Genomic DNA, 24063 nt, shown 5'->3' on the forward strand with positions numbered 1-24063 from the left:
TTTTAGATTAAGAAAATATTTCCCACAGCATTGGTCTCCAAAATACTCCAACTCCCTCTCCCCCGCTGTGCACAAAAATTGCTGATTGTCAAGTAAAAGATATCAATTAGAGTTGTAGAGCAGTAACCTGATAAGAATGCACAGCGAACCACACAAATCATTCTGTTTATGTTGCTCCTACTTCTTACTATACTTCTACTATACGGAATTTAGTGTGGTATTGGAGCAGGAAATGTTAATAGTAGTTTTTTTGTTCCACATGCTTTATAAAAAAGGATAACCAGAAAAGCTTGCCTAATTCATTAAATGTTTGATGCATTTGGTTAGGTGCTAGTTTTATTCTATCTATATAAAAGGACAAAAGAAATATGGAGGGAACTTTATTTTTATTTTTGAAATAGATGACTGTGCTATTTTCACAGGAACGAAGAAAGGAGGATACTACACCAAGTTGTTGAGAAAGCACATGCATGCAATGATCTCTTAACAGAATTAGTGGATTTTGCACTTGCTTATGTTGCCAAAGATCTTACAATTGTCATTGGAAAGCTTTGCACTGCTTTGAAGGTACTTGTTACAGTGTCTCTTGATGCATTTGTTTGCCAGTTATTTTATACAAGCTTATTTGCTTTTAGATTCTATGGTCATAGGCAAGCATTCATTTCGAGTTCTTTTGTGCCTTAACTGCATTCTGGTTTGACATGTTGTCTTGTATGTATTGAGTTGAAGCAAAGTTGAAAATATTGAGTTTAAGCAATATTATCATGCACAGGCTACGGAAGTGGCAGCTGCTTGTGATGGACTGGGAATTAAAAAACTTGAGCTGGCATTGGCCCGAAATTCATGGAAAATTAGAGCTGGAAAATTACTGGAAAGCTCAGAGAAGCCAACAGTACAACAAATTCAGCATTATCTGAAAGAAGTATGCACATTCTGTCTGAATGAGGAATTGCATTTTCTTAAACTATTATCTATTAGTTTCTTAAATTAATCGATGTTTTAAATTGGCCTAGTGCCATTTTTTTACAGATTGAACATATCAAGATTTTTTGAAGAATAGAAATGGTTCTTTAAAATAAGCAGTAATTGTCCTGGTCAACGATTCAACGCTGTGATCACTTAAACTGAGTGGAAGGATAATAACTCTTAATAAGATTAAATTCTTTAGAAACTGCAACTCAGAAAGTGCAGCAGAGCGTGCTGCCGTAAAAAACTTTGAAGGAACTCTAGAAATGTGAACACTGAACAGATGACTGCAAAACCTTGTGTCTTGTTTTGTTTCTGTACACGATGATCTCCGATTTACAAACAATGTTTCTCCTGTCATTTTGCTTAAAAACGCAAAATTAGGCCAATTATAAGATATGCCCCCTGATGTGTAAAATAGTCATTAATTTTATATTCTTACTTTGTATTTTCAGCAAAATTTGATCATATTATTTCCATCTGAAGTTTCAGCCCTGGAGCTAGTTTCGGGTGCTTATGGTCCCTGATCTAGTTTCAGCGGCAATGAGCGCAATGATGCTTCTGTATCCAGTTTTCTTAAGAAGGCATAAATATGTGGCAATTCCCAGTCGATGTAGATGTTAGTTATTAATATTCTTCAATTCATGCTTTAGGGGGATGCAGCTAACATTCCTCCCGAAGATTATTATAGGCTGACACTGGCAGAACTCAGAAATGTGGGCTTGCAATGGGCAAATATAGCCAAAAAGGTCCATTCCAGTTGATTCATTTGTTGAAAGTTCAGGGATTTAGTGCGCAGCATATATTTAGCATTTTTTAATGCAAGCAGGTCTCAATGGATGGGGGATTGCTCGAGTTAAATAAAGTTTTTGAACTCATCTTGGAGGGTGAAAATTTACCAGTATATTGCGGAAAGGAGCTTAAGGTAATTATTACTCCTTTTGGCACTCGATTGCACTTTTTTTGGTTTCTGACCTGATGCTTTTGTTGCTTCAGTTACTGAGGGATCGAAGTATGCTTTACTGCATCTGCCGAAGACCCTATGATCAAAGATCAATGGTTGCTTGCGACAAATGTAATGAATGGTATCATTTTGATTGCGTTGAAATCTCAATTGCACCAAAGATCTACATCTGTCCTGCTTGTGATCTTCATCCAAATGGAGATTTTTGTGCATCAACATCGATAACACAAGAGAGGCAAGTTTGTTTGTGTAAATCTTCTCCTTTTAAATACTTGGAATCACACCCTGTGCATGGTAGATGTACTAATCATTTCTTGAACCTTGACAAAAAAGTAAAATCATATGCGAAATTGGCATCCACATGGCTGTTTTTTCATCAGTCTTTTTATCCTCTCACTTGGCAGATACTCTTGTAGCAAATTTGAAGAGCCTCATACACCATTGAGGCGCTCTGAGTTAAGGAGGAACTCTCTGAGACACAAGTCCTTGAAGAAGGCTTTTATGGATGTGGATTCGACTGCTATTAGAAATTTTAGTGGCAGTGATAGATTATTGTGGAGGAATAGAAAAACTTTAAGAAGAGCAGCCCGAAAACGTACAGAGCTTGAGACTCTATCTCCATTCTTTTATGTACAAAACAGTTGACAGTGTATACATATCTCTGCTTATCAATTTATTCAATTGATTTTCTTCCAAAATCATTAGTTTTTTTAGTGAATTTTGTACTGCCACTATTCTCCCGACTTGATTACATGCCGTGCTTCTTGTACATAAAATGAATCGACGGAACAAAAGTTCGATATTGTCCTGTGACGAATTGGTATGTACATTCTTGGGTTTTTTTATTATTAATTTAAAAATTTTAAAAAAATTCAAAAATAATTCATAAAAAAATTATTCCGCAAAAGTACCTCAATCCACGCCTTGTAGGCGCGGACATTCCACGCGGACGGACGCGGTAAGCGCGGACGCTCGTCAACGTCCACGTAATATTATATTATTATTATATTTTTTTTAATAATTAATTTAATTCGAATAAAAATTTAATGTTGTGATTAATATTTTAATTTAAAGTTGTGATTGAATTGATTTTATTTACGTTTTCTTGGAACAATAATTTAAAATGGAACAAAATTTAAAAATAAAAAATATTTTTCAATTCTATCATATCTCTCATATTTTTAATTCTCTCATATTTTTAAAATAGAACAATAATTTAGAATGAAACAATAAATATTTTTTCAATTATCTCATATTTTTAAAATGTTTATTTTATGTACGTTTTCTCTTCAATGCTCTCATATCTTAATTTTTCAATCACCCAATCAAATAATACAAAATATTTAATAATTAATATATATTATAAATATTTATATTTTATATTTTTCATTCAAATTAAATTAATTATTCAAAATTATAAATAATAACAATAATAATAATAAAACTTAAATATTATATTTTTTATTCAAATTAAATTAATTATTCAAAATAATAATAATAATAATAATAATAATATATTACGTGGACGAGCGTCAGTGCTTACGTCCACGTTGACGAGCGTCCACGCTTACTCGTCCACGTGGAGCGTGTAGGCGCGGATTGAGGTATTTTTGCAAAATAATTTTTTTTGAATTTTTAAATTAATAATAAAAAAACCCCGTACATTCTTTGTTAAATTTTCAAGTCTTACAAATAATATTTTTCATCTCACCTCCAAAATAGAAATCAATAATCACTATTTTCAAAAATCTACAACAACACATATGATCATTTCCTCTAAAATTCATCAATTCCTCCATTTTTCTATTTTTTTTTTCATTCATCAATCATTGTGTATATATAAGTATTAAATTATTAAATCTCTTTGTATAATGTATTAAATTATTAAATAGAACACAATTAAATGTGTATTTGACTCATTTTGTTTAAAATAGTGCAAAAAGTTTAGCACTGAAATTAAATAAAGAGACTAAAATAAAAAAACGAAAAAGATCAAAACAAATATTAAAAAAAATAAAAAAGACCAAAACATAAATTAAAAAATAAAAAAAAAGACTTTTTTGCAATGATGTTATTCATAAATTAACAAATAAAAAAAACCAACGCATAAATTACAAAATTTTTTTTTAAAAAAGACCAGTATACCATTTTTTGGAAGACATTTTTTGTAATTTACGTATTCCTCCAAAATCATCTTGCTACCGATCCTCCAAATATAGAGTCACTGTAGCAATATCTGTTATGATTATTTTGTCCGACAGATATAACAAATAATAAAAATCTCAGAATAAGGAAAAAAAATAGTAATTTGTGTTTTATCAGAATTAGCTGTTGTGTCAGATGTTACAACATCTCGGACAACATCTATATGCAGCGGAAAATTAACTTTTATAACACAAATTGACTTGAAATAAATAGATGGACAAGATTAAATAGGCACAGCACAAGTATAAATACTTGTGCGGTGCCTTATGGCAAAAATTAATCACTAGAAAAATCACAATGTTTACACAAAAACCTATCACTAGTGATTGTACCAAAAATCAATTTCCTCAACAAGTTGAGAAAATAAATGCTTTCTAAAAACAAACAACCGGAATAAAACTAAAACAAGAAAGCAAAAACGTGTTGCTAAAAAGTAGATCCACGAGAAGCAATCTTCGGTCAACTTCTTCCCAGATGTTGTCCGCAGATGTTCTCAACATTAACAGTAACACCTTATCACCACTCTTCTATACACAACACGTCTCTTGAATAAAGTTTTCTCTGAAATTCTGAACGTGCACATCTGAGTGAATATTTGACCGAGAGAAAAGATCACCACGAAAATCTCCCACAAAGAACTCCCACGAAAATCACCTCCACGAAAAATTATCTCCACGAAAATCTCTTCCACGAAAAATCTCTTCCACTAAAACTCTATGAATTTTTCTTCGTCTCTCTCTCTTCCCCTTAGCTTTTGAATCTCCATCTCTTATTTATAATGTCTCCTCTTCTATGATTTATCTTCAAGGAAATCTATAAGATATGATATACAAGAATTATATTAGAAACAAAATCAATAATATCACATCATGTAAATCATTATCATAAATATTATATCTATAAAATCTTTATCATAAACATAATATCTAGAAAAGTAAAACACAATATTCCACGTAATCTTATCAAGATGAAATTAAAATTAAGGAAAATATTATATCACAATAAATATTAACATAATTATCTAGAAAGACAAAACCATAATTAAATATTATACTCAATCAAATCAACAAGAAAAATATAATATTAGGGAAATCAATTTAATATGGAAATTATATTCCCCTTCAATCTCCCCCTTTTTGCCTTTCTGGACAAAATCAAATCAAACTCAATTTCTCAGTTGAACTCCAGTTAACTCCCCCTTAATGTGAGAATATTTCTCCCCCTGAATAAAATCAAGTTGGTACGGGTGTTGTTCGTTGTGTTGGCAACACCTGAGACAACACCTGCAAAAATCATTAACAGTTCATTAAAACATAAACACATCAGGGAAGCAGAACCTTAACAAAGCAGAACATTAAAAACGAAATCAAGCAAATGTATCAGATAGATGGTATAATTTGATCCTTTCAATTCACACTCCCTTTGTTTGAGTCATGTCTTCTCCCTTTTTTTGTCCAGAATGGACATCTACCTCCATAGCCAGACGATAGTCAGAAACTAAGTTCTCGTAGGAGACCAGATCAGCTTTGGCCCGTACTCACTTACCAAAATTACTGAGATAATTGTGTCCAAAATCATTTCAAAATAATTTTCAGAATTGGAACCCACGTCGATTTTAACACCACTGAACCATAAAAAATCACACATATTCAATTTTTCGTAAAATTTGGATTTTCAACGAATTTTCTCTGTTGAAATACGCATACCCTTTTGACTAACAATATTCACAATGCTATGCTTATGCATGACCTATTTATGCCTAATAACAGAATGTAACAGAAATAAAAACATGAAAAAAATATAAGATATGTTTACAGATGAGGTGTTTTCACAAATGTTGGCAGCATCTTCTGACAACACGTCCAATTCCAGAAAATAATTTTGATTTTTCTGCACTTTTGGAAATTTTTTTTTTTTCTGACCATAGAAGTGGTAGCTCCCACACTAGAAGAACGGTCTTCTTTTGGACTTCTCTAGGTAGCTTTTTTCATTTTCTTCTATTTTCCTTTATGTATTGAATTCAGAAGAGGTAGCTCCTACACTAAAAGCACAGTCTTCATTGGACTCTTTTAGATAGCTTTTTCCATCTTTTCTTCTGATACAGAGCATATTCATGATTGATTTTGCTTTTTACTCAATCTTTTCAAGTCACTTTTCGTATGGGACAATGTCATGGAGTACATGATCATTTTTCAACTACTTTGTGATTTAATCAGATTGTTAATCATATCCAAGTGTGTCAATTAAGATAGAATAAGGAATTGTAAGTGTAACAGAAGATTAAGCAACATCATTCCAACACATCATATCACAGAATGGATGAAAATGCAGTATGTCTAAATCCTAGAAATGCACATGCATGTTAGATGTTGTCCGAGATGTTGTAACATCTGAGACAACATCTATGTATGATTAGGCATAACACATGCTGGTAGATTTCCTAAGGTTGGAGAATCTCTCAAAAATTAATGCTTTTGTGAATATGTCAGCCAATTGGTTATTTGTACCAACAAATTCAATTTGAATCAATCCTTTTTCTACTAAATCTCGAATAAAGTGATGTCTAATGTCAATGTGTTTTGTTCGAGAGTGTTTTACTGGATTTTTTGAAATATCAATTGTACTAGAATTATCACAGTATCCGATTTCTCTCTAATGAAACTAACACATGAAAATTGTGAGAAATCATCATCATAGACTTGACAAATAAGAATCTCACCTTTAGATTTCTGAATAAAAAAGTTTTGTCTACCTCACCTCGTTTGCAGCCAATTTCCAGTAGATATTCACTCAATCTGTGAGTATAAGGAGCTCATGCAAATAAGTCCAGCCATCTTTCGGTAATCCATTTTTTCTTTCTTTCGAGTTTGGACACCTTCATGCATACTTCCAATTATTTGAGATGATGGATGATTTTTCTGAATTTTACTTGGAATATTCTGTCCATCATCGTTATTCGTTTCGTCCTTAGCTTCAGTGACTTCAGTGTCAAGTGTTGTGTCAAATGTTGCAACATCTGGGTCAACATCTACATTTTCCAGTGATATTGGAATTTCCAGAAACTCATCCACATCATCTTCAGCTGTTTTTTTTTTTTTGAGATCTGCAAGGTCATCAAAAACAACATTAATGGATTCCATAATAGTCCTAGTTTTTAAATTAAACATGCGATAGGCTCGACTATTAGTGGCATATCCAAAAAACAAACACTTATCACTCTTTGAATCAAATTTTGCAAGTTGATCCCTGTCATTCAAAACATAACACACACAACCAAAAACATGAAAATATTTAAGGTTAGGCTTCTTTCCCATAATTACCTCATACGATGTCATAGTCGAACCACTTCTCAAATACACCCAATTTGAAATATGACAAGCGGTGTTAAGGACTTCTGCCCAAAAACGCTTTGAAATGCACTTTGAAGTCAACATCACCTTTGCCATTTCTTGAAGTGTTCTATTCTTACGTTCGGCTATCCCATTTTGTTGTGGTTTCTTTGGAGCAGAAACTTCATGTGAAATACCTTTCTTGTCACAAAAAGATGAGAATGAGGAGTTTTCAAATTCCTTACCTTGGTCAGTCCTTATCCTTCTCACCTTCAAATTATGAAAGTTTGTAATCCTTGTGACCAATTTTTTAAACACATTGAAAGTGTCTGATTTCTCCCTAATGAAACTTATCCATGAAAACCGTGAGAAACCATCACACAAACAAAAGAATACTTCTTACCTCCAAAACTTTCCACTTCCACAGGACCCATAAGATCCATGTGTAGCAATTCGATGCAACATGTTGTCCCAAAGTGGGACATGTGATGTGACACGCGAGTTTGCTTACCCTTTCGACAGTCTCCACAAATATATGGTGTACTAGATGATAGGTTAGGCATACCTCGTACAACATCGTACTTACTCAAATTCTTCAGGGTTTTGAAACTATCATGTCCAAGTTTTTGATGCCATAGGTCGAGTTCACTAACTTCTACATGTTTGCATGAAAGTTCTTCGCCTATTTGGTAGAAATTGTCCGAAGACCTTGTACCTGTCATAATGCACAAATTAGTTTCATCAAAAACTTCACAAGTATGTTTATCAAATTTTACATGCAAATTATCATCATACAGTTGGCTTATGCTTATCAAATTCAAATTTAATCCTTCAACATGAAGCACATTGTGGAGCTTTGGCAGTCCTTCAACATTCAAAGTACCCTTTCCAACAATTTTTTCTTTAGCTCCCCCTCCATATGTCACTCTACCACATTTTTGCTCAACATAATCAGTTAGATGTTCTTGTGATCCTGTCATATGGCAGTGAGCTTCCACTATCAAAATACCAATGACCTGCAGTGTTAGTTGTCAATGAAGTATAGACAACTTTACAGTGAGTTTTTACCTTTGGTACCCAAATTTGTCTTACTGTAGGTCGGCGGTTGGAGGTGTTGCGGGAAATGTTGGTCAACATTCGGGGCAACATCTGGCTCGACTTTTGATTCATGCAATCATCCTTGAGTTTAAAACAGTATGGCCTGATATGACCAGGCTTAAAGCAGTAATAACTTACATACCTTTGTTTTCTTCTCTTAGGGACATGTGTAGTATGTTGTCTTTTTGGTGGAGAGCTTTTGGTTGAAGATGTAGTTTGAGATGGTGTGAATGTGTCAGTTTTTCATTTCACAAACACAGTAGATTTTGAAGACTCACCAATTTCAAACACACTATCTTTGAAGTCTAAGCCTTTTTTGTCATCTCTTCCCAATCAAAAGTATGGAATCGAGCTTGGATGTGCTTGAATTTGGTGAGTGTCTCAATTGCCTTATTGAACTCATCCTTGATCTTCGAAAGTTCTAATTCCTTTTTACTCAAAATTACTTCAAGTTTGGCAACCACGGCTTTTAGATTGGTGTTTTCTTTCATAAGAGTTGAGTTAAGCTTGTTTCTTTTGGTCCAATCCTCAAACAATTCTTCATACAGTTTTTGAACACTCTCAAGAGTAATCTCTTCATCATCTTCTAATTCATCATCTCCACTTGAATTTCCAGAAGCTGTAGATTTCAGACATACTTGATTTTTTGCAGATGTTGCGGCCAGGTGTGGCAACACCTAGGGCAACACCTAAAGGATTCACTTGCAACCAGTGTTTTTCTTCATTCCTTGGTCTAAAGTGTTGTTGGACATGAGGTTTAGGAGCTGGTGGTCGAAGTGCTCCGTTTGCAAGTGATGTGTCCATTAAATATTTCTGTCAAAATAAAATAAAAACCAGAATCATCACTTAGTATATCAAGAGTAGGCTCTGATACCACTTGTTAGGATTATTTTATCCGACAGATGATCGAAATAATAAGAATATCAGAATATGATTTAAAATGGTAAATTCGTGTTTTATCAGAATTAGGAGTTGTGCCAGATGTTACAACATCTCGGACAACATCTATATGCAGCGAAAATTAACTTTTATAACACAAATTGACTTGAAATAAATAGATGGACAAGATTAAATATGCACAAGTATAAATACTTGTGCGGTGCCTTATGACAAAAATTAATCACTAGAAAAATCACAATGTTTACACAAAAACCTATCACTAGTGATTATACCAAAAATCAATTTCCTCAACAAGTTGAGAAAATAAATGCTTTCTAAAAACAAACAACCAGAATAAAACTAAAACAAGAAAGCAAAAACGTGTTGCTAAAAAGTAGATCCACGAGAAGCAATCTTCGGTCAACTTCTTCCCAGATGTTGTCCGCAGATGTTCTCAACATTAACAGCAACACCTTATCACCACTCTTCTATACACAACACGTCTCTTGAATAAAGTTTTCTCTGGAATTCTGAACGTGCACATCTGAGTGAATATTTGACCGAGAGAAAAGACCACCACGAAAATCTCCCACAAAGAACTCCCACGAAAATCACTTCCACGAAAATCTATCTCCACGAAAATCTCTTCCACGAAAAATCTCTTCCACTAAAACTCTGAATTTTTCTTCGTCTCTCTCTCTTCCCCTTAGCTTTTGAATCTCCATCTCTTATTTATAAATGTCTCTTCTTCTATGATTTATCTTCAAGAAAATCTATAAGATATGATATACAAGAATTATATTAGAAACAAAATCAATAATATCATATCATGTAAATCATTATCATAAATATTATATCTATAAATCTTTATCATAAACATAATATCTAGAAAAGTAAAACACAATATTCCACATAATCTTATCAAGATGAAATTAAAATTAAGGAAGATATTATATCACAATAAAATCTTAACATAATTATCTAGAAAGACAAAACCATAATTAAATATTATACTCAATCAAATCAACAAGAAAAATATAATATTAAGGAAATCAATTTAATATGAAAATTATATTTCCCTTCAATCTCTATTTGGAGATTCAGTTTAATGATGCGTTGGAGGGAGATGTTCATAGTTCATATCCAGCATAAATCTTAAACACACGAACTCGAACTCAAAACGTTTTATCAGAATCCATCCTCAATGGGAATTTTATTCTTTGAAGCCAAACGAACCCAAAAGAACAGAAACCTACATATACATGATTTATGTGTCTTTACCTCCATGCTGAGAGGAGAGGTGGTCGGTAAGTAACGATCAACAACATGACCCTCTTTATCGACAAGAAATTTTGCGAAGTTCCATTCGATACCATCCCCAAGGAGGCTACCCTTGCTTGACTTTAGGACTTGTATATTGGGGCAGCGTTGGCGCCGTTCACATCAAGCTGTACGTTTGACACAAAAGGTAAAGTCTCTTTTGTAACTACGTTGAAAAAGCTTAGCCAACTCGAGAATGATCCAGATAATTTAAGATGGAAAACACCTACTAAAGGAAATCCGTGATGTGAATAATTCTTACCTTGTCAAAAATGGGATACTCGGCCTTGAAGCAAGTGCAAGCAAACTCTTGAATTTCTTCATGGGTGCTAGGCTCCTGTGAGCCGGCGAACTGATTGCCTGGTCATAATGGAGACTTGTATCTTTGAGTAGTCAATCCTCCAGAAAATTACACGAATGATGGGATAAAATTAAACCTTATTGCGGAAGAAATCAAGAGCTCAGGCGTAAAACCTTTTTCATTCAATTATGAACTTTGGAAGAATGATTGATACAGAAAAACAGAAAAACTTCAGTCATTTATACATTGTTATATGTAACTATCTATCATATAACCGTCTTCTAACTACCTCTAACTAATAGTATCTGGTATCTCATATTTAATCTCTAATACCCCCCGTCAAGATGGACGATATATGTTCTTTACGGACATCTTGGAGAGGAAACTAGATATTGCTGTGGAAGCTAACGGCTTTGTGAACATGTCCGCAAGTTGGAGACTTGAGCGCACATGAAGTAATTTGATCGAACCATCAGATATCTTGTTTCGAATGAAATGGCAGTCAACTTCTATATGCTTGGTACGTTCGTGAAAGATAAAATTGTGTGTAATGTGTATAGCCGATTGATTGTCGCATAATATAGTGGCTGATGTATTAGGTACCATGTCGAAATCACGTAACAATTGTTGAAGCCAAACAATTTCACTGGTGGTACTGGCTAATGCTCGGTATTCGGCCTCGGTTGAAGACCAAGAAATGGTGGCTTGCTTTTTAGATTTCCATGATACTAAGGCATCACCAAGAAAGACACAATATCCGGTAACTGATTTTCTTGCGTCAACGCACGAAGCCCAATCAGCATCCGAAAAAGCTCGTAATTGAATAGATGAAGACGTTGGAAAGAAGATGCCTTGACCAGGAGCTGATTTGAGATATTGTAATAGATGTTGAACAGCCTGCAAATGCAGTGTACGTGGCTTTGAAACAAACTGACTTAGTTTGTGTACTGCAAACACAATGTCAGGCCTTGATAATGTGAGATAAAGAAGCCTTCCGATTAGGCGACGATATTGAGATATGTCCTCAAGTGGCTGACCATCAGTAGTGTTAAGGTTCGAGCGAGGTTCCATTGGCGTATGTAGTGGTTTACTAGCCAATAAACCAGCATCTTCTAGTAATTGCAGCGTGTAGTGACGCTGTGAAAGGCAAATCCCTTGCTGAGTGCGAGCGATTTCCAGTCCAAGAAAATATTTGAGTGAGCCTAAGTCTTTGAGTTTGAACTGACTTTGAAGGAAAGTTTTTAAGGAGTGTATGACTTGATGTGATGGTCCAGCAATGATAATAGCATCGACGTATACAAGTAAGGCAACAAAAGAAGAGCCTGACCCTTTTGTGAATAACGTGTTGTCAGAATGAGATTGAGAGAATCCATGCTGAAGTAAAGCTTGAGAGAACTTAGAATACCATTGACGAGAAGCTTGACGGAGTCCATAAATTGATTTATGAAGTTTACATACAAGTTTGGATGGGTCAGTGCCTTGGGGAACTCGTTTAGCATAGCCAAAGGGCATATCCATGTAAACTTCTTCCAAGAGATCGCCATTAAGAAACGCATTATTCACATCTAGCTGGGCAAGTTGCCAACGTTGGCTGGCAGCAAGTGCCAGGAGTACTTTGACACTAGTTAATTTTGCCACCGGGGAAAACGTCTCAAAGAAATCAACGCCCTCCTAGATGTGTGTAACCTTTGGCAACAAGGCGTGCTTTGTGTCGATCTACGGAACCATCGGATGTATATTTGATTTTGTATACCCAACGACATCCGATCGAGTGCTTACCCGGAGGTAGAGAGATCACTGTCCATGTGTTGTTGAATTCCATGGCATCAAGTTCAGCAGTCATTGCATCTCGCCATTGAGGAAATTTGACAGCTTGATGGTAGAATTGAGGCTCGAAATGTGAGGAAACATTGAGCACTAGATTTCGATATGACTGAGATAGAAAGTCATACGAGACATGATCACTCAAAGGATAGGGACATTTGGAGCGTGATGGTGCTGACTAGGTGCAACAAATTGCAATGATAGTCACGAAGATAAGATGGTGGGTTCGTGACTCTGGAGGAAGTCCGAGTACTAATGTTTGTTTGATGATCAGTGAGCGATGTATGCACCTGGTCAGAGTCAGGGACTGTCAAAGGAGTGATATCAGCACATGAAGGAACATTATCGATGCATAATGTATCTGATGGCTGTGGCAGAACCACATCTGGAAAAGGATCAACATTTGTGCTCGTTGTGCCTAAGTGACAAGGAAATGTGGACTCATGGAAGACAACATCCCTGGAAATGAATACTTCTTGAGTTTGAATGTCCAATAACTTGTATCCTTTGACACCAGAGGGATAACCCAGAAAGATACAAGGACGTGCTCTGGGAGAAAGTTTATCACGATGAGCTGCTAATGTAGATGCAAAAGCAAGACACCCAAAACTTTTGAGATCATAATAATCGAAAGCCTTTTGATACAAAAGTTCATAGGGAGCCTTGTTGTGGGTCCTAGGTGAAGGCACCCGGTTGATTAAAAATGTAGCAGCTAATACGCATTCTCCCCAGAACTTGGTGGGTACACGGGATTGAAATAAAAGTGATCGAGCTACATTGAGGAGGTGCTGGTGTTTCCTTTCAACAACGGATTTTTGTTGGGGTGTTTGTACGCAGGAAAACGGATGTATAATGCCTTTGTCTTGACAAAGTTCAGTGAATGCAAGCTCCTTTGCATTATCTGTGCGAAAAACTTTGATCCTCTTCTGACATTGAGTTTCAATCAAGTTGTGGCAACTATGTGTGGAGCATCTGACTTTTTGTGCAGCAAGAATATCCAAGTAAATCGGGTACTGTCATCCACCAAGGTGAGAAAGTAACGACATCCATTATATGTGGGAATATGATGCGGTCCCCAAACATCACAATGCACAAGATCAAATGAATGTGGAGAAATGTTTTGATTAGAAACAAACGACAAACGTTTTTTTTTAGCTAATGGACAAATGTAACAAGATTTACACTGATCAAGCTTCGAAGAGCTGTATCCTAAATGTTCTTTTAACATTTCCATTACTTGAATAGAGGGATGACCAAGTCTCATGTGCCAAGTGTCCACTGAAATTTGATTGACTGCCACCACTTTAGCTTCAGTCCAATTCTCAAGAACATACAACCCTTCAACTTTTCTACCCTTGCCAATCATCCTCTTTGTCAGGTACTCCTGAATAATGAATGAATCGTGATAGAATTGCATCACAAATTTGTTGTCATCAAGAAGGGAACTCACTGACAATAAATTGAATTTGAACTCTGGGACATAGAGGACCTCTTTAAGTGTCAAGTAATTGTTAATCTTAATGTCACCACAACATTTAACTCTGATGTGAACATGATTCGGCAGTGTGACCATTGAATTATGCACGGGTTTACATGTTTGAAACAGAGAAAGATTCGAGCATATATGTCGGGAGGCTCCTGAATCAACCACCCAACTGACAGGTGAGCATAATTTGCTGGAATCAGATATGGATAAACAAATACCTGTAGCGTGAGCATTGGCTTGACAATCTGGAGAATCAAATGTTGATAGGTGTTGAGTAAACATCGCCATCAGCTGCTCAACTTGTGCTTTGTCAAATTTCTGAAGTAAATTCGGGGACGAGTTAACATCGATATTCGAGGACATGTGTGTATCAGATAGTTGATTAGCAGCCACTGGTGAGTATTTGTTTGGAAACTTCCCTTTGAGTTTGTATCCCGGTGGGTATCCATGTATCTTATAGCAAGTGTCAACCGTATGACCATGTATATTACACTTGGTACAGAAAGGCCTCTCTCTCTGTGAAGACGTGTGTCCTCTGTTGTTAATCGGCCTCATGGGTTGTTCACTTTTGACAGCAAATGTCATGCTCCCTACTGAGTTGTTCCCCGCATATTGGGAACCAATGGTCCTTTGACGTTCCTCTTGCACAATTAATGAGAAAACCCGATTAATAGGAGGAAGTGGATCCAGCAGTAATATTTGGCTCCTGATTTGAGCCAATGAATCATTAAGACCCATAAGAAATGCCATCGTATAATCCGTCTGGAAATATGCCTCGATCTTCTTTACCCCTTGACAATTGCATTGGCCGCAATGACACATGGGGCGAAAGTTTGTCAATTCTTCCCATAGCGTTTTGAGTTTGGTGAAGTAAACACTGACAGGGTCTTGTTCTTGACGTAAGTTAACCAGCTCACGTCACAATTGGAAAATTCTTGGCCCATTACTTTGTTGAAAGCGTTCTTTGAGATCTTGCCATATTTCTGCGGCTGAATCAGCAAAAATGATACTTGCCGAAATTTCTTTCGAAACTGAGTTCAGAATCCACGATATAACTATATTGTTATTGCGGTTCCAGTAATTGAGAAGAGTAGATTCATTATCTGAGGGTTTAACGACTGATCCATCGATGAAACCCAATTTGTTTTTGACAGAAAGTGCGATCTTCATCGCTCGGCTCCAAGAGATATAATTCTCTCCTGTAAGCGCTTGAGAGACTAACATAAGCCCCAGATTGTCTGCGTGATGTAGAAAGTATGGACTCATTGGATCTTCAATGACGGAATGGCCACTGGGCAAGGAAGAACCAGGTATATGCACGGGGGCCATGGACGAGTTGTCTGAACAATTCTGAATACGGAAATGATCAAAAGATTACCTGAGAACGACTCACCATTCAGGAATCCGATCGACGCCGTCGCTGTGCGAAAGCAGAAGCTCTGATACCATATTGCGGAAGAAATCAAGAGCTCAGGCGTAAAGACTTTTTCATTCAATTATGAACTTTGGAAGAATGATTGATACAGAAAAATAAAAAAACTTCAGTCATTTATACATTGTTATATGTAACTATCTATCATATAACCGTCTTCTAACTACCTCTAACTAATAGTATCCGGTATCTCATATTTAATCTCTAATAAACCTCAACACAGCGAGCTTCAAATGCACTTCTGTTGTAAGAAATAATGCTTCAGAGCTTTTCAAGCCTCAAACAGTAGGAGTAAATTCGTTACCTTCAAATACAAAGTGCAACAACAAAAATCAAAAGAGAGTGTAATTTCCGTTGGCCAGACCACTACACCGGATAAGGAATGAAATCACATCAATTTATTCATGAGAATGTAAACAGATGCACTACTTTTTCTTATACATTAATAGAAGCACAAATTACAAAGAGTGGACAAGAAATCCCCACACCAAGAAAAAAGACAAGAAAAATCTTTCTCAACTCAACAACATATAAAACTCCAACTTCTCGCTAAATCTGAAATCGATAAGTTTTTAAACAGATGCACTACTCAGTCAAACAGAAACTAAATTGGAATGGCTAATTCTCAAGTGGTGTACAAAAGCGTGAAAATCAGAAAAATCCCTTCTTGTATATCATAGAAAATATTTAGACACCAAAAACCAGTAACATGTGGCAAGTACACTGAAGATAAATACTTGACTATCTAAGTTCAACTAAAACTGCAGACAGGTTTCAAAAGTTAGTATCTCTGTATCAAGCATGGCAACCAAATAAGAAAGACAACTCGACATGGCTTCCCAATAATATTTTTTGAAAGGGCTTAAATAGTAAGCACAAGTCAAGGCGCAATCCCAAGCATGCAAGATAACATAAACGTTCAAGGGTACACGGAAGAGTTCCTTTCCCGCGCTCAACTTCTAAAATATTTTTTCTTCAGTATAACATAGAAAAGGGACATGTCGAATCACTATAGCATACGACTGCGAGGCGACATTGGCAATAACCAGGACCTTTCTCTTGTAGATGCTTAAATCAACATCATTTTTAATATCCTGCAACCACCCACCATTATCAATGAAAAAATGGAAACAAAAAGAAAAGGCATAAGCTAGTTGTAGGAAAGGACATCTAATTTAGTCCAGGGCGTGAAACTTATATTTCTCTAATATTAAATTCGAAATCTTGTCAAATTTTTAAGACATATCTAATAATTTTACAGATGCAATTTGAAATCTTGAGGCTGTTCAGCCAGACAAGACCTGCTCTTTGTCACCTTCAGCTCATTTTACTCTGGTCAAACTCATCCTCTTCTTCTTTCTTCCAAATTTAACCATTTAAGTTAATTCAACCACTAAAATGTGGGCAAAACCTAATCCAAGATCTTTTCAATCACACCGAACAAATTCCCCAATTCCCCTCTCCAAGAATGAAACTTAGCAATTCCAATATCACAAAAACGATAACAATAAATCCTTCACGCTTAACTAAAGAAACAAAACTCACCACGATCAACACAAAAAGGATTTGCCTGTAAAGAAATCAACCACTTGTTTAAACATCAGAGAGATGAAAAAGTGGTACGTTAACAGTGAAGTCATGAACTGATTGAGGCGGGGCTGACCGGCTGGCCATAGTGTGATCAGCTCTCACGCCTAAAAAAAAGATATTCTTGAAATAATAACACCATAGACAGCTGAAGCACACGAATATCTAGCTTAGGCTGGCTGCGAAGGAAGAGAAATCGAAGGAATATGTGGTGAATCGAAATGGGTTTAGTTTAGAAAGAACTCAATGGCCCGACGAACTTGCTCAGGTTAATCGAAATGTCAAGAAATTGTTCTAATAATATATTGGAATAACATGATTTCACTTAATATTCAATCAGAATTAATTATTAAATAAGTAAATATTGGTACAAGGTTAAATTTATTTTAATATTTATATCATATTAAAACGCCAATCATCACACATGAAAAGTTATTACAAACATTCACCTAAATAAGGTCTAAATCCAAAATAATGTCCAAAACCAACATAACATAGTTTACAACATGCTATCGGTCCTAGCCGGAAGTCGCCTGAAGAAGTTAACCGGAACGGAAGGCAGTCGGTGCCGGAACCTCGGGTGCCTCATCATGTACAAACCTGCCAATGCTGCAATTACCTGAAATGGCGTCACATACAAAACTGAAGCTGCGATGAGGCAGAAAGTAACAAAGATGGATGTGGCCCGAGGATCCCTCCAGCTTAGCAAAGATTGGCACCGCTCTCCTTGAGTTGCAATGTCCCCGACAACGGTCTGAATCCTCCCAGCAACGCTCCTCAGTCGATCATATCTCATCCGGACCAGATCTGGATTTTTACTCGTCGGGAACGTGTCAAACTCTTCGTCGAGTTCATCAGGATGGACCGCCTCGGCCTGTGAGATTTTGGTGTTCATATGGGGTGGATATCTTGGTCTGCGCCGGAAATTCCATATTCCTATCAGAAACAAGTAGAGGAAAATTGTGGGTAGAATCAACTCAGGAAAGGAGACTAGCATCAGGTATAGAACGTGCACGAGCACGGTTGTCACAGGGTTTTTCCACATGCAGATATCGGCGAGCCATTTCCCTACAGAAAACAAGGCCTGAGAAGACCGACATTAATCGGAAGAAGTTGGCTTTGCTTCGGCGCATGCTCCAAAGGTGTGAGTCGACATCAGACATGTATTCTACGACTTCTTTTCTAAGTGGGGGCTCGGCTCGACCCAACCTCATGGCCACTATGTTGACAGCTTGATGGCGTAGCATGTCTAACTGCATTACCGTGAAAGGCCTTACGTAGTGCATTTTCGGAAGTAGGGGTCGCGAGTAAACATGGAGCATATTTACGAAAGAAGTTGATGAGAATCGTAGTGCCAAATGCAACTCTCCCATTTTCTTGACACCGCTGGGGTGGAGAACAAGCAGTGGATAAGAATGTGTGTAGACCCTACCCGTTTCTAGTGTTGAAATTCGAATACGGACCTTTCCAATTTTCAAGTCCTTGTTTCCATTTGGACCATTTTCTCCCAATTGACTGTTGTCGAAGACACCGACTGTCAGGACAGTTGCTGGATCAAAAACTTCCCATGTATACTGCTCATTGTATTTAGGGAAAAGATTGTCAACAACAGTACGGGTTCGGATCCATTTGTGACCGTATCTTGCCACACAATATGTATCTGATGTACCCTTTCCATCCCGAGTTTTCATAGGGTGAAGCCCAACAGCATTCAACACACCAAGTTCCAAGATCCCAACTGGAGGCTTCCAAAGTTGTTTTGCTGTGGGGCGAAGGTCGCTGCTGTAATGAGTCGACTCGTCAAGAACATGGTAGCCTCCATCTAAACAAACCCGGAGATGGAGCTTACTTGAGAATTTTTCTTTCTTCAGCTGCTCAACCTCCACGACAACTGGCTTATCAAGATTAAACCAACGAGAGTGAATGATGCGATCATCAGCACGTTTTTCAACCATACCCAATGGTATAATGACCCTCCCTATTGTTTCATCTTTCCCCGGAGCCACACGATCCTCGACTGTCAGAACAAGATGCTCTTCAAAAGGTTCCGCAGCAACAAAAAACAGATCCTCGTTCCACAGGGGGTTGAAATTTCGTGCCTGAACCGGCTTTGTTCTCGTAACTTGATTGCCTATCTGTGCCTTAACATAAGCATCAGGAAATCGAGTCTTCTCCGATGGTACCAAGTCCTGGGCTTCAACAACACTTACCCGGACATACCACAAGCGTGGTGCATGATAGACTTTTGAACGTATGAGAGCAGATGCAGCAGCTGAGCTGTCAACTGGTGTAGCTGCATCAGAGTGCCATACATCAGGAAAGGCTTCATCTGCTTGAGTACCGATCCAAACCGCGAGCATCAACTCACCCTTTGTCTTCTCTCCCTTCTTATCTTGGAGGCGATACCACTCAGGAGCCAGAGGACTATCTGGTGGAACACGCATTGGGACTTCATTGAGGTCGAATCTGACGAAGCCAACAAAGTCATCTTTCATGAGATCTTTATCCTTGACAACTACTTCAAGCACAGATGCTTGCATCCGCTCCCGTGAGAAGGCAAAAACCACGTTCCACAATGGATTTTGCTGTTTCTCAATGTGCTTGGTAACACCTTTATAATTTCCGATTTTCACCTCCACATATGGATCTAAACTCCCAGTGACATCCATGGCAGGAAGGTCACGAGCCTTAACAACCCTGACAAAAAGGAAGTGCATTTTTTCAACAAGATCGTAAGTACCTGCAGCTGTCCTATCTGGCCGAATCACACGACCCCCAACAACTCGCCCCCCTCCAAGAAAAGGGCTCGTTTCCTTAAGGGAGTAGTCGACCGGTTGAGCCGATGATGCTGATTGAACCCGAACAAGTGTTGAAGGCTGTGGTTCAGCAGCCTTCATCTCGTCTGCCACATATTTAGTTGTTTGATGAGGAACTGAAAATGCCGGAGCATGATTCTGCAGTTCTGACTTTTCACGCTTTGGGAGATGATGAAATGTGTGTCTCGCCTCTGATTTAAGATTTTGACTTGAATTAGAGATGGGTTTAGCAACATGTCCCGGGGGCACTTGAATTTCCTCAACCTCAGAAACAGGAGCAGATGACTTTATTGATGGATCATCTGTAACATAAACCTTCAGTCCTAGCTCCCCACGAACACGAGAGAAGATACTGCGCTTCTCCACAGGATACTGCAAGACAACCGCATCAGAGTAGGGAACGAAGGAAGTTCCGTTGATGCTGATTTTTCCAAGAAAGGACCTAGTTTGAGCTGCTTTCACATTATTGTAGATGCAAGCATCAAGAGTAAGAGTGTTGAGGGCAGATGGATCGGATATACTGAAGAAAAAACTTTCATTCCACACCGGATTGAGATCTTTTTCCTTGATACTTGTACGATACTTTTGACCGTCGAAGCAAAGCTCCACAAAGGCATTAGATGAACCCTGTCCGTCTTTGGGCAAAAGGTTTTGAGCACCGACCACATCAACTCCTATCTTCAGGTCACCCATAGTCATTGTACTATGCTGTCTACGAGAAAATCACGATCCGAAGAATGATGAGTCTCCAGGTCCTGATAGCTAAAACAACAACAAAGAAAAACAATTGGAACTTAAATAGCAAGTCTTGAGACAATATTATTGAATGAAAGAAAAAAAATTATGCCAGAAAAAGCCAAGCCAAGCAAGAGTATTCAAATGAAAACCAAAAGGACAAATATACGAGTAACACAAGTTTAATCACAACAAAACCAACATTTGTCATACAACTTTGATAAATGGTACGCCACAGCCCACCTCTCAAACGAAGATATCAAGTCACATGAATAATTAACAGTACAAAATTTGTGGAGATAAACTTCATAAAATGAGCTGCAATGTAAGAGCATTGCAAGTAAAAATCAAAGAAAGTGATAACAAATTATTGTCATCAAGCTTTCATGACAATCAAGAAAGTCAATTACTTTGAATCAGAAAATGCAATATGTATATGTTCTCATATTAATAGCAAAAAGACAGACACGAGATTATCTCTTCATAAACACCTTCCACCAACGACCTTAAAATATACAACCTCAATTCAAGTCTAATGTTCGGGTCAGAGGGGAATGGTACCAAATTTGATCCACCTTTATCAGAAAAAAAAGGTCAGAGCTGTTAAAATAATAGTTTATGTCACGCCCATAAGCAGATCTAGCTTGAACAAATATTATTTTAATGCAAATCAAAATCCAAAATCTGTATTTGGAGAATGGATTTGACAGGATCATGCGGCCCACAAGCAAAAGTAGCCATAATCACTAATTATTAAAACAAAGATTGATAGGCAATAGAGAAAAGAAATGAAATCACTTTCATTGAAAAGTCCACCTACCTAAGATCAGCAAAAGGCATCCCAAATTATTCAACAATATATGACATAATCTTTATTTAAATTTTTACAAATACACTTCAGGGATATTACTAAACTCGACCTAATTTTCACAACAGTTTCATGTGCACCTCGTGGAGAGATCCATGTACTTAAACAAATAAATCTTAAAATTTAAAAAAAAATTGATAACCGGAAAAGATCATACAAAATCCACGTTGAAGATTAAAGTTTTTGCTTAAGAAAAAGAAAAGATGCGTGTACTTGAATCACATCCGAGTCTAAACCGACTGTAAACTGCATACCCAAAAAGGAACTTAAGAGAAAAAGGCAAATAATAAGTTAATATAATATAATTACAAAAAGAAAAGCCAAAGTACTTTGATCTCAGCAAAAAGATGCCATTTAAAAAAAAAATCATTAAAACTTAGATATGAAAAGGTTTTAAAAAAAGATCAACGTAATCTAGAGCAGCAAAATTTTAAATTAAATGAAATTTACGTTGCCCAAGACAAGAGACGCACAAATGTGTGTTGTGAGTGCAAAACCTGGAAAGATTAATCTTTTACCACAAACAAAAAAAACCCATCAAAGTCTTCAAAAATTTCAACACAAAATCTGTGTTTTTCTGTCAGAAAATGAAGCTTTTCAAGGGAAAAAAAAGTGCCAAAAACCAAACAATTCAATAAAATTTTTAAAACAAAATTTCTGTACTCTAAAAGAAATACCAGTATTTCTATCTGAATCCAATCCTTCAGCAATTCTCCAACAACACAAAATCCACCACTTGAACTGAGAACCAGAAAAAACAAATCACATCGGAGAAATGCAGCAAAAACAAAGCACTGAAATGTATGTAAATTTAATTGAGAAGAGTGGCAGAGGAGATTTACTGGCATGTAGGGTGGGTGGGGCTTTTAGCTTTAAATTTTCGTCTCTGTACGAAGGAAATTTACTGTCATCAATGCCTTAAGAGGTTGAAGGAAGGGCTTGCACGGCTACTTTTATATACATATATATATATATATGTGTATATATATATATGTATTAGAATTATAATGGTACTTGTATTATTTGGTTTCATTTTTCTTCTTTCTTTAGCTTTTTTTTTTTATGATGGTCAAAGATATATTTTAAATAAAATTTGGAATTTTGATATCCAATGATTTGGTTCATACATACATAATGAGAGAAACAATATTTTTTTATAAATCGAATCGAATGAAAAATTTATATCATAAAATTAATTCACGAGATAATATCGTAAAAATATTTATGTATTTAAGAACGAAAATTTTGAAATTTGAAAATTGTAGTTTGTTATGCATGGAAAGGTTCAATAAATATATTACGATAATTAGATTAATTATTTGGAAAACCAAATTGAAGTTTAAGGGAGCGAAGATAAGAATGTAATCTATATGTTCTCTATTATCTATTTATTATTAAGTTTGAGTTATTTAGAGTAACTAATTTTTGGTAGCATAGTATGTTTTAATAATTATATATATTAATAAAATGTTAAAATTTTAATACAAGTTACATGTAGATCAGCGGATAGCGTTTTTGTTTCAAGTTGTAGGTTCATTTTCGACTAGGATTTTATTTCCTTTCTTTTTTCTATTTATTTTTTTATTAATATATAAAAAAGTAGCTTTATCACTCATTATTTCTTATAATTACGTTTTGATTCTCATTTAAATATCAACCAAAGAATTATAAAAAATATTGTACAAATACATAACGTGTACGTCGGTGCACTTGTATTGTATTAAGTCATGAACATTTATTTATTTAATTTTTAAATACATGAATATTTTAAAGTTTAAAAATATTATGTATTAAATTAGAGATATCACGTTATATAACATATTAGTAAAATTACTTTGGAATATATTAAAGTGAAGTTATTTAAGGATGTGTGAGCATGAGATAAAAATATACTTTTATTAAGAAATAAAAAATTTCAAGTAATAAAATTAGTTTTTGGGATGAAAATTATATTCATGCTACTTTTTGTTCCGAATATTTGTTCCCAGACATAAATATTGTTAATAAACGAATAAAATATTAATAAGAAATTGTATTCTAATAATAGTAGTTTCTTATTAAAAAAGATGTTCACTATGCCCAATTACATATACTTCCTTTCCTTTTTTTAGGTCCAATTTTTACATTTTGTAGCATTTTTTATTTTAATAATATATCTCTATTAATTCAATCTTCAAAACCATGAAATTATTTTTAAAGTAAATTAAATATTGATCAATTATGATGTTTATTTACAAATCTTGTTTTCTAAAT

General features: G+C 35.9%; 2 protein-coding genes and 1 long non-coding RNA gene across 6 annotated transcripts in view; 1 reads left to right on the plus strand and 2 right to left on the minus strand.

Annotated features, from left to right (window-relative positions):
- The window catches only part of LOC142533281 (lysine-specific demethylase JMJ17), a 28585-nt gene extending 25974 nt beyond the window's left edge, over positions 1 to 2611 (plus strand). Inside the window, exons 29-34 of one of the 2 annotated variants that reach the window (XM_075639995.1) lie at positions 423 to 567; positions 773 to 922; positions 1620 to 1715; positions 1796 to 1891; positions 1963 to 2165; positions 2335 to 2611. In XM_075639995.1, coding sequence (XP_075496110.1) covers positions 423 to 567; positions 773 to 922; positions 1620 to 1715; positions 1796 to 1891; positions 1963 to 2165; positions 2335 to 2575 — 931 coding nt within the window. In that variant the 3' untranslated portion in view covers positions 2576 to 2611. Of the gene's footprint in view, positions 1 to 422; positions 568 to 772; positions 923 to 1619; positions 1716 to 1795; positions 1892 to 1962; positions 2166 to 2334 lie in introns of those variants that run through there. The other variant, XR_012816711.1, reaches the window with a different exon arrangement.
- Positions 2612 to 10608: 7997 nt separating this feature from the next.
- Positions 10609 to 17708, minus strand: LOC142533282 (uncharacterized). Of its 3 annotated transcripts, none has more exons than XR_012816712.1 (3): positions 16018 to 17708; positions 11024 to 11198; positions 10609 to 10889 (listed from the first exon to the last, which is right to left on the minus strand). It is a non-coding gene; the product is annotated as an uncharacterized LOC142533282 (long non-coding RNA). The 3 variants fall into 3 exon arrangements; XR_012816713.1 differs by having other exon boundaries at positions 11024 to 11098; positions 16018 to 17707; XR_012816714.1 differs by having other exon boundaries at positions 11024 to 11121; positions 16018 to 17707.
- A 64-nt stretch (positions 17709 to 17772) lies between these two features.
- Positions 17773 to 22646, minus strand: LOC142533161 (multiple C2 domain and transmembrane region protein 7-like). The gene is given in 3 exon segments (XM_075639826.1): positions 17773 to 18466; positions 18468 to 20969; positions 22488 to 22646. Coding segments are annotated over 2 exon segments (3015 nt in total). The 5' UTR covers positions 20907 to 20969; positions 22488 to 22646; the 3' UTR covers positions 17773 to 17890.
- Positions 22647 to 24063: the final 1417 nt, after the last annotated feature.

The sequence above is a fragment of the Primulina tabacum genome, chromosome 18 (assembly GCF_025594145.1).
Source record: "Primulina tabacum isolate GXHZ01 chromosome 18, ASM2559414v2, whole genome shotgun sequence".
Taxonomy (NCBI): domain Eukaryota; kingdom Viridiplantae; phylum Streptophyta; class Magnoliopsida; order Lamiales; family Gesneriaceae; genus Primulina; species Primulina tabacum.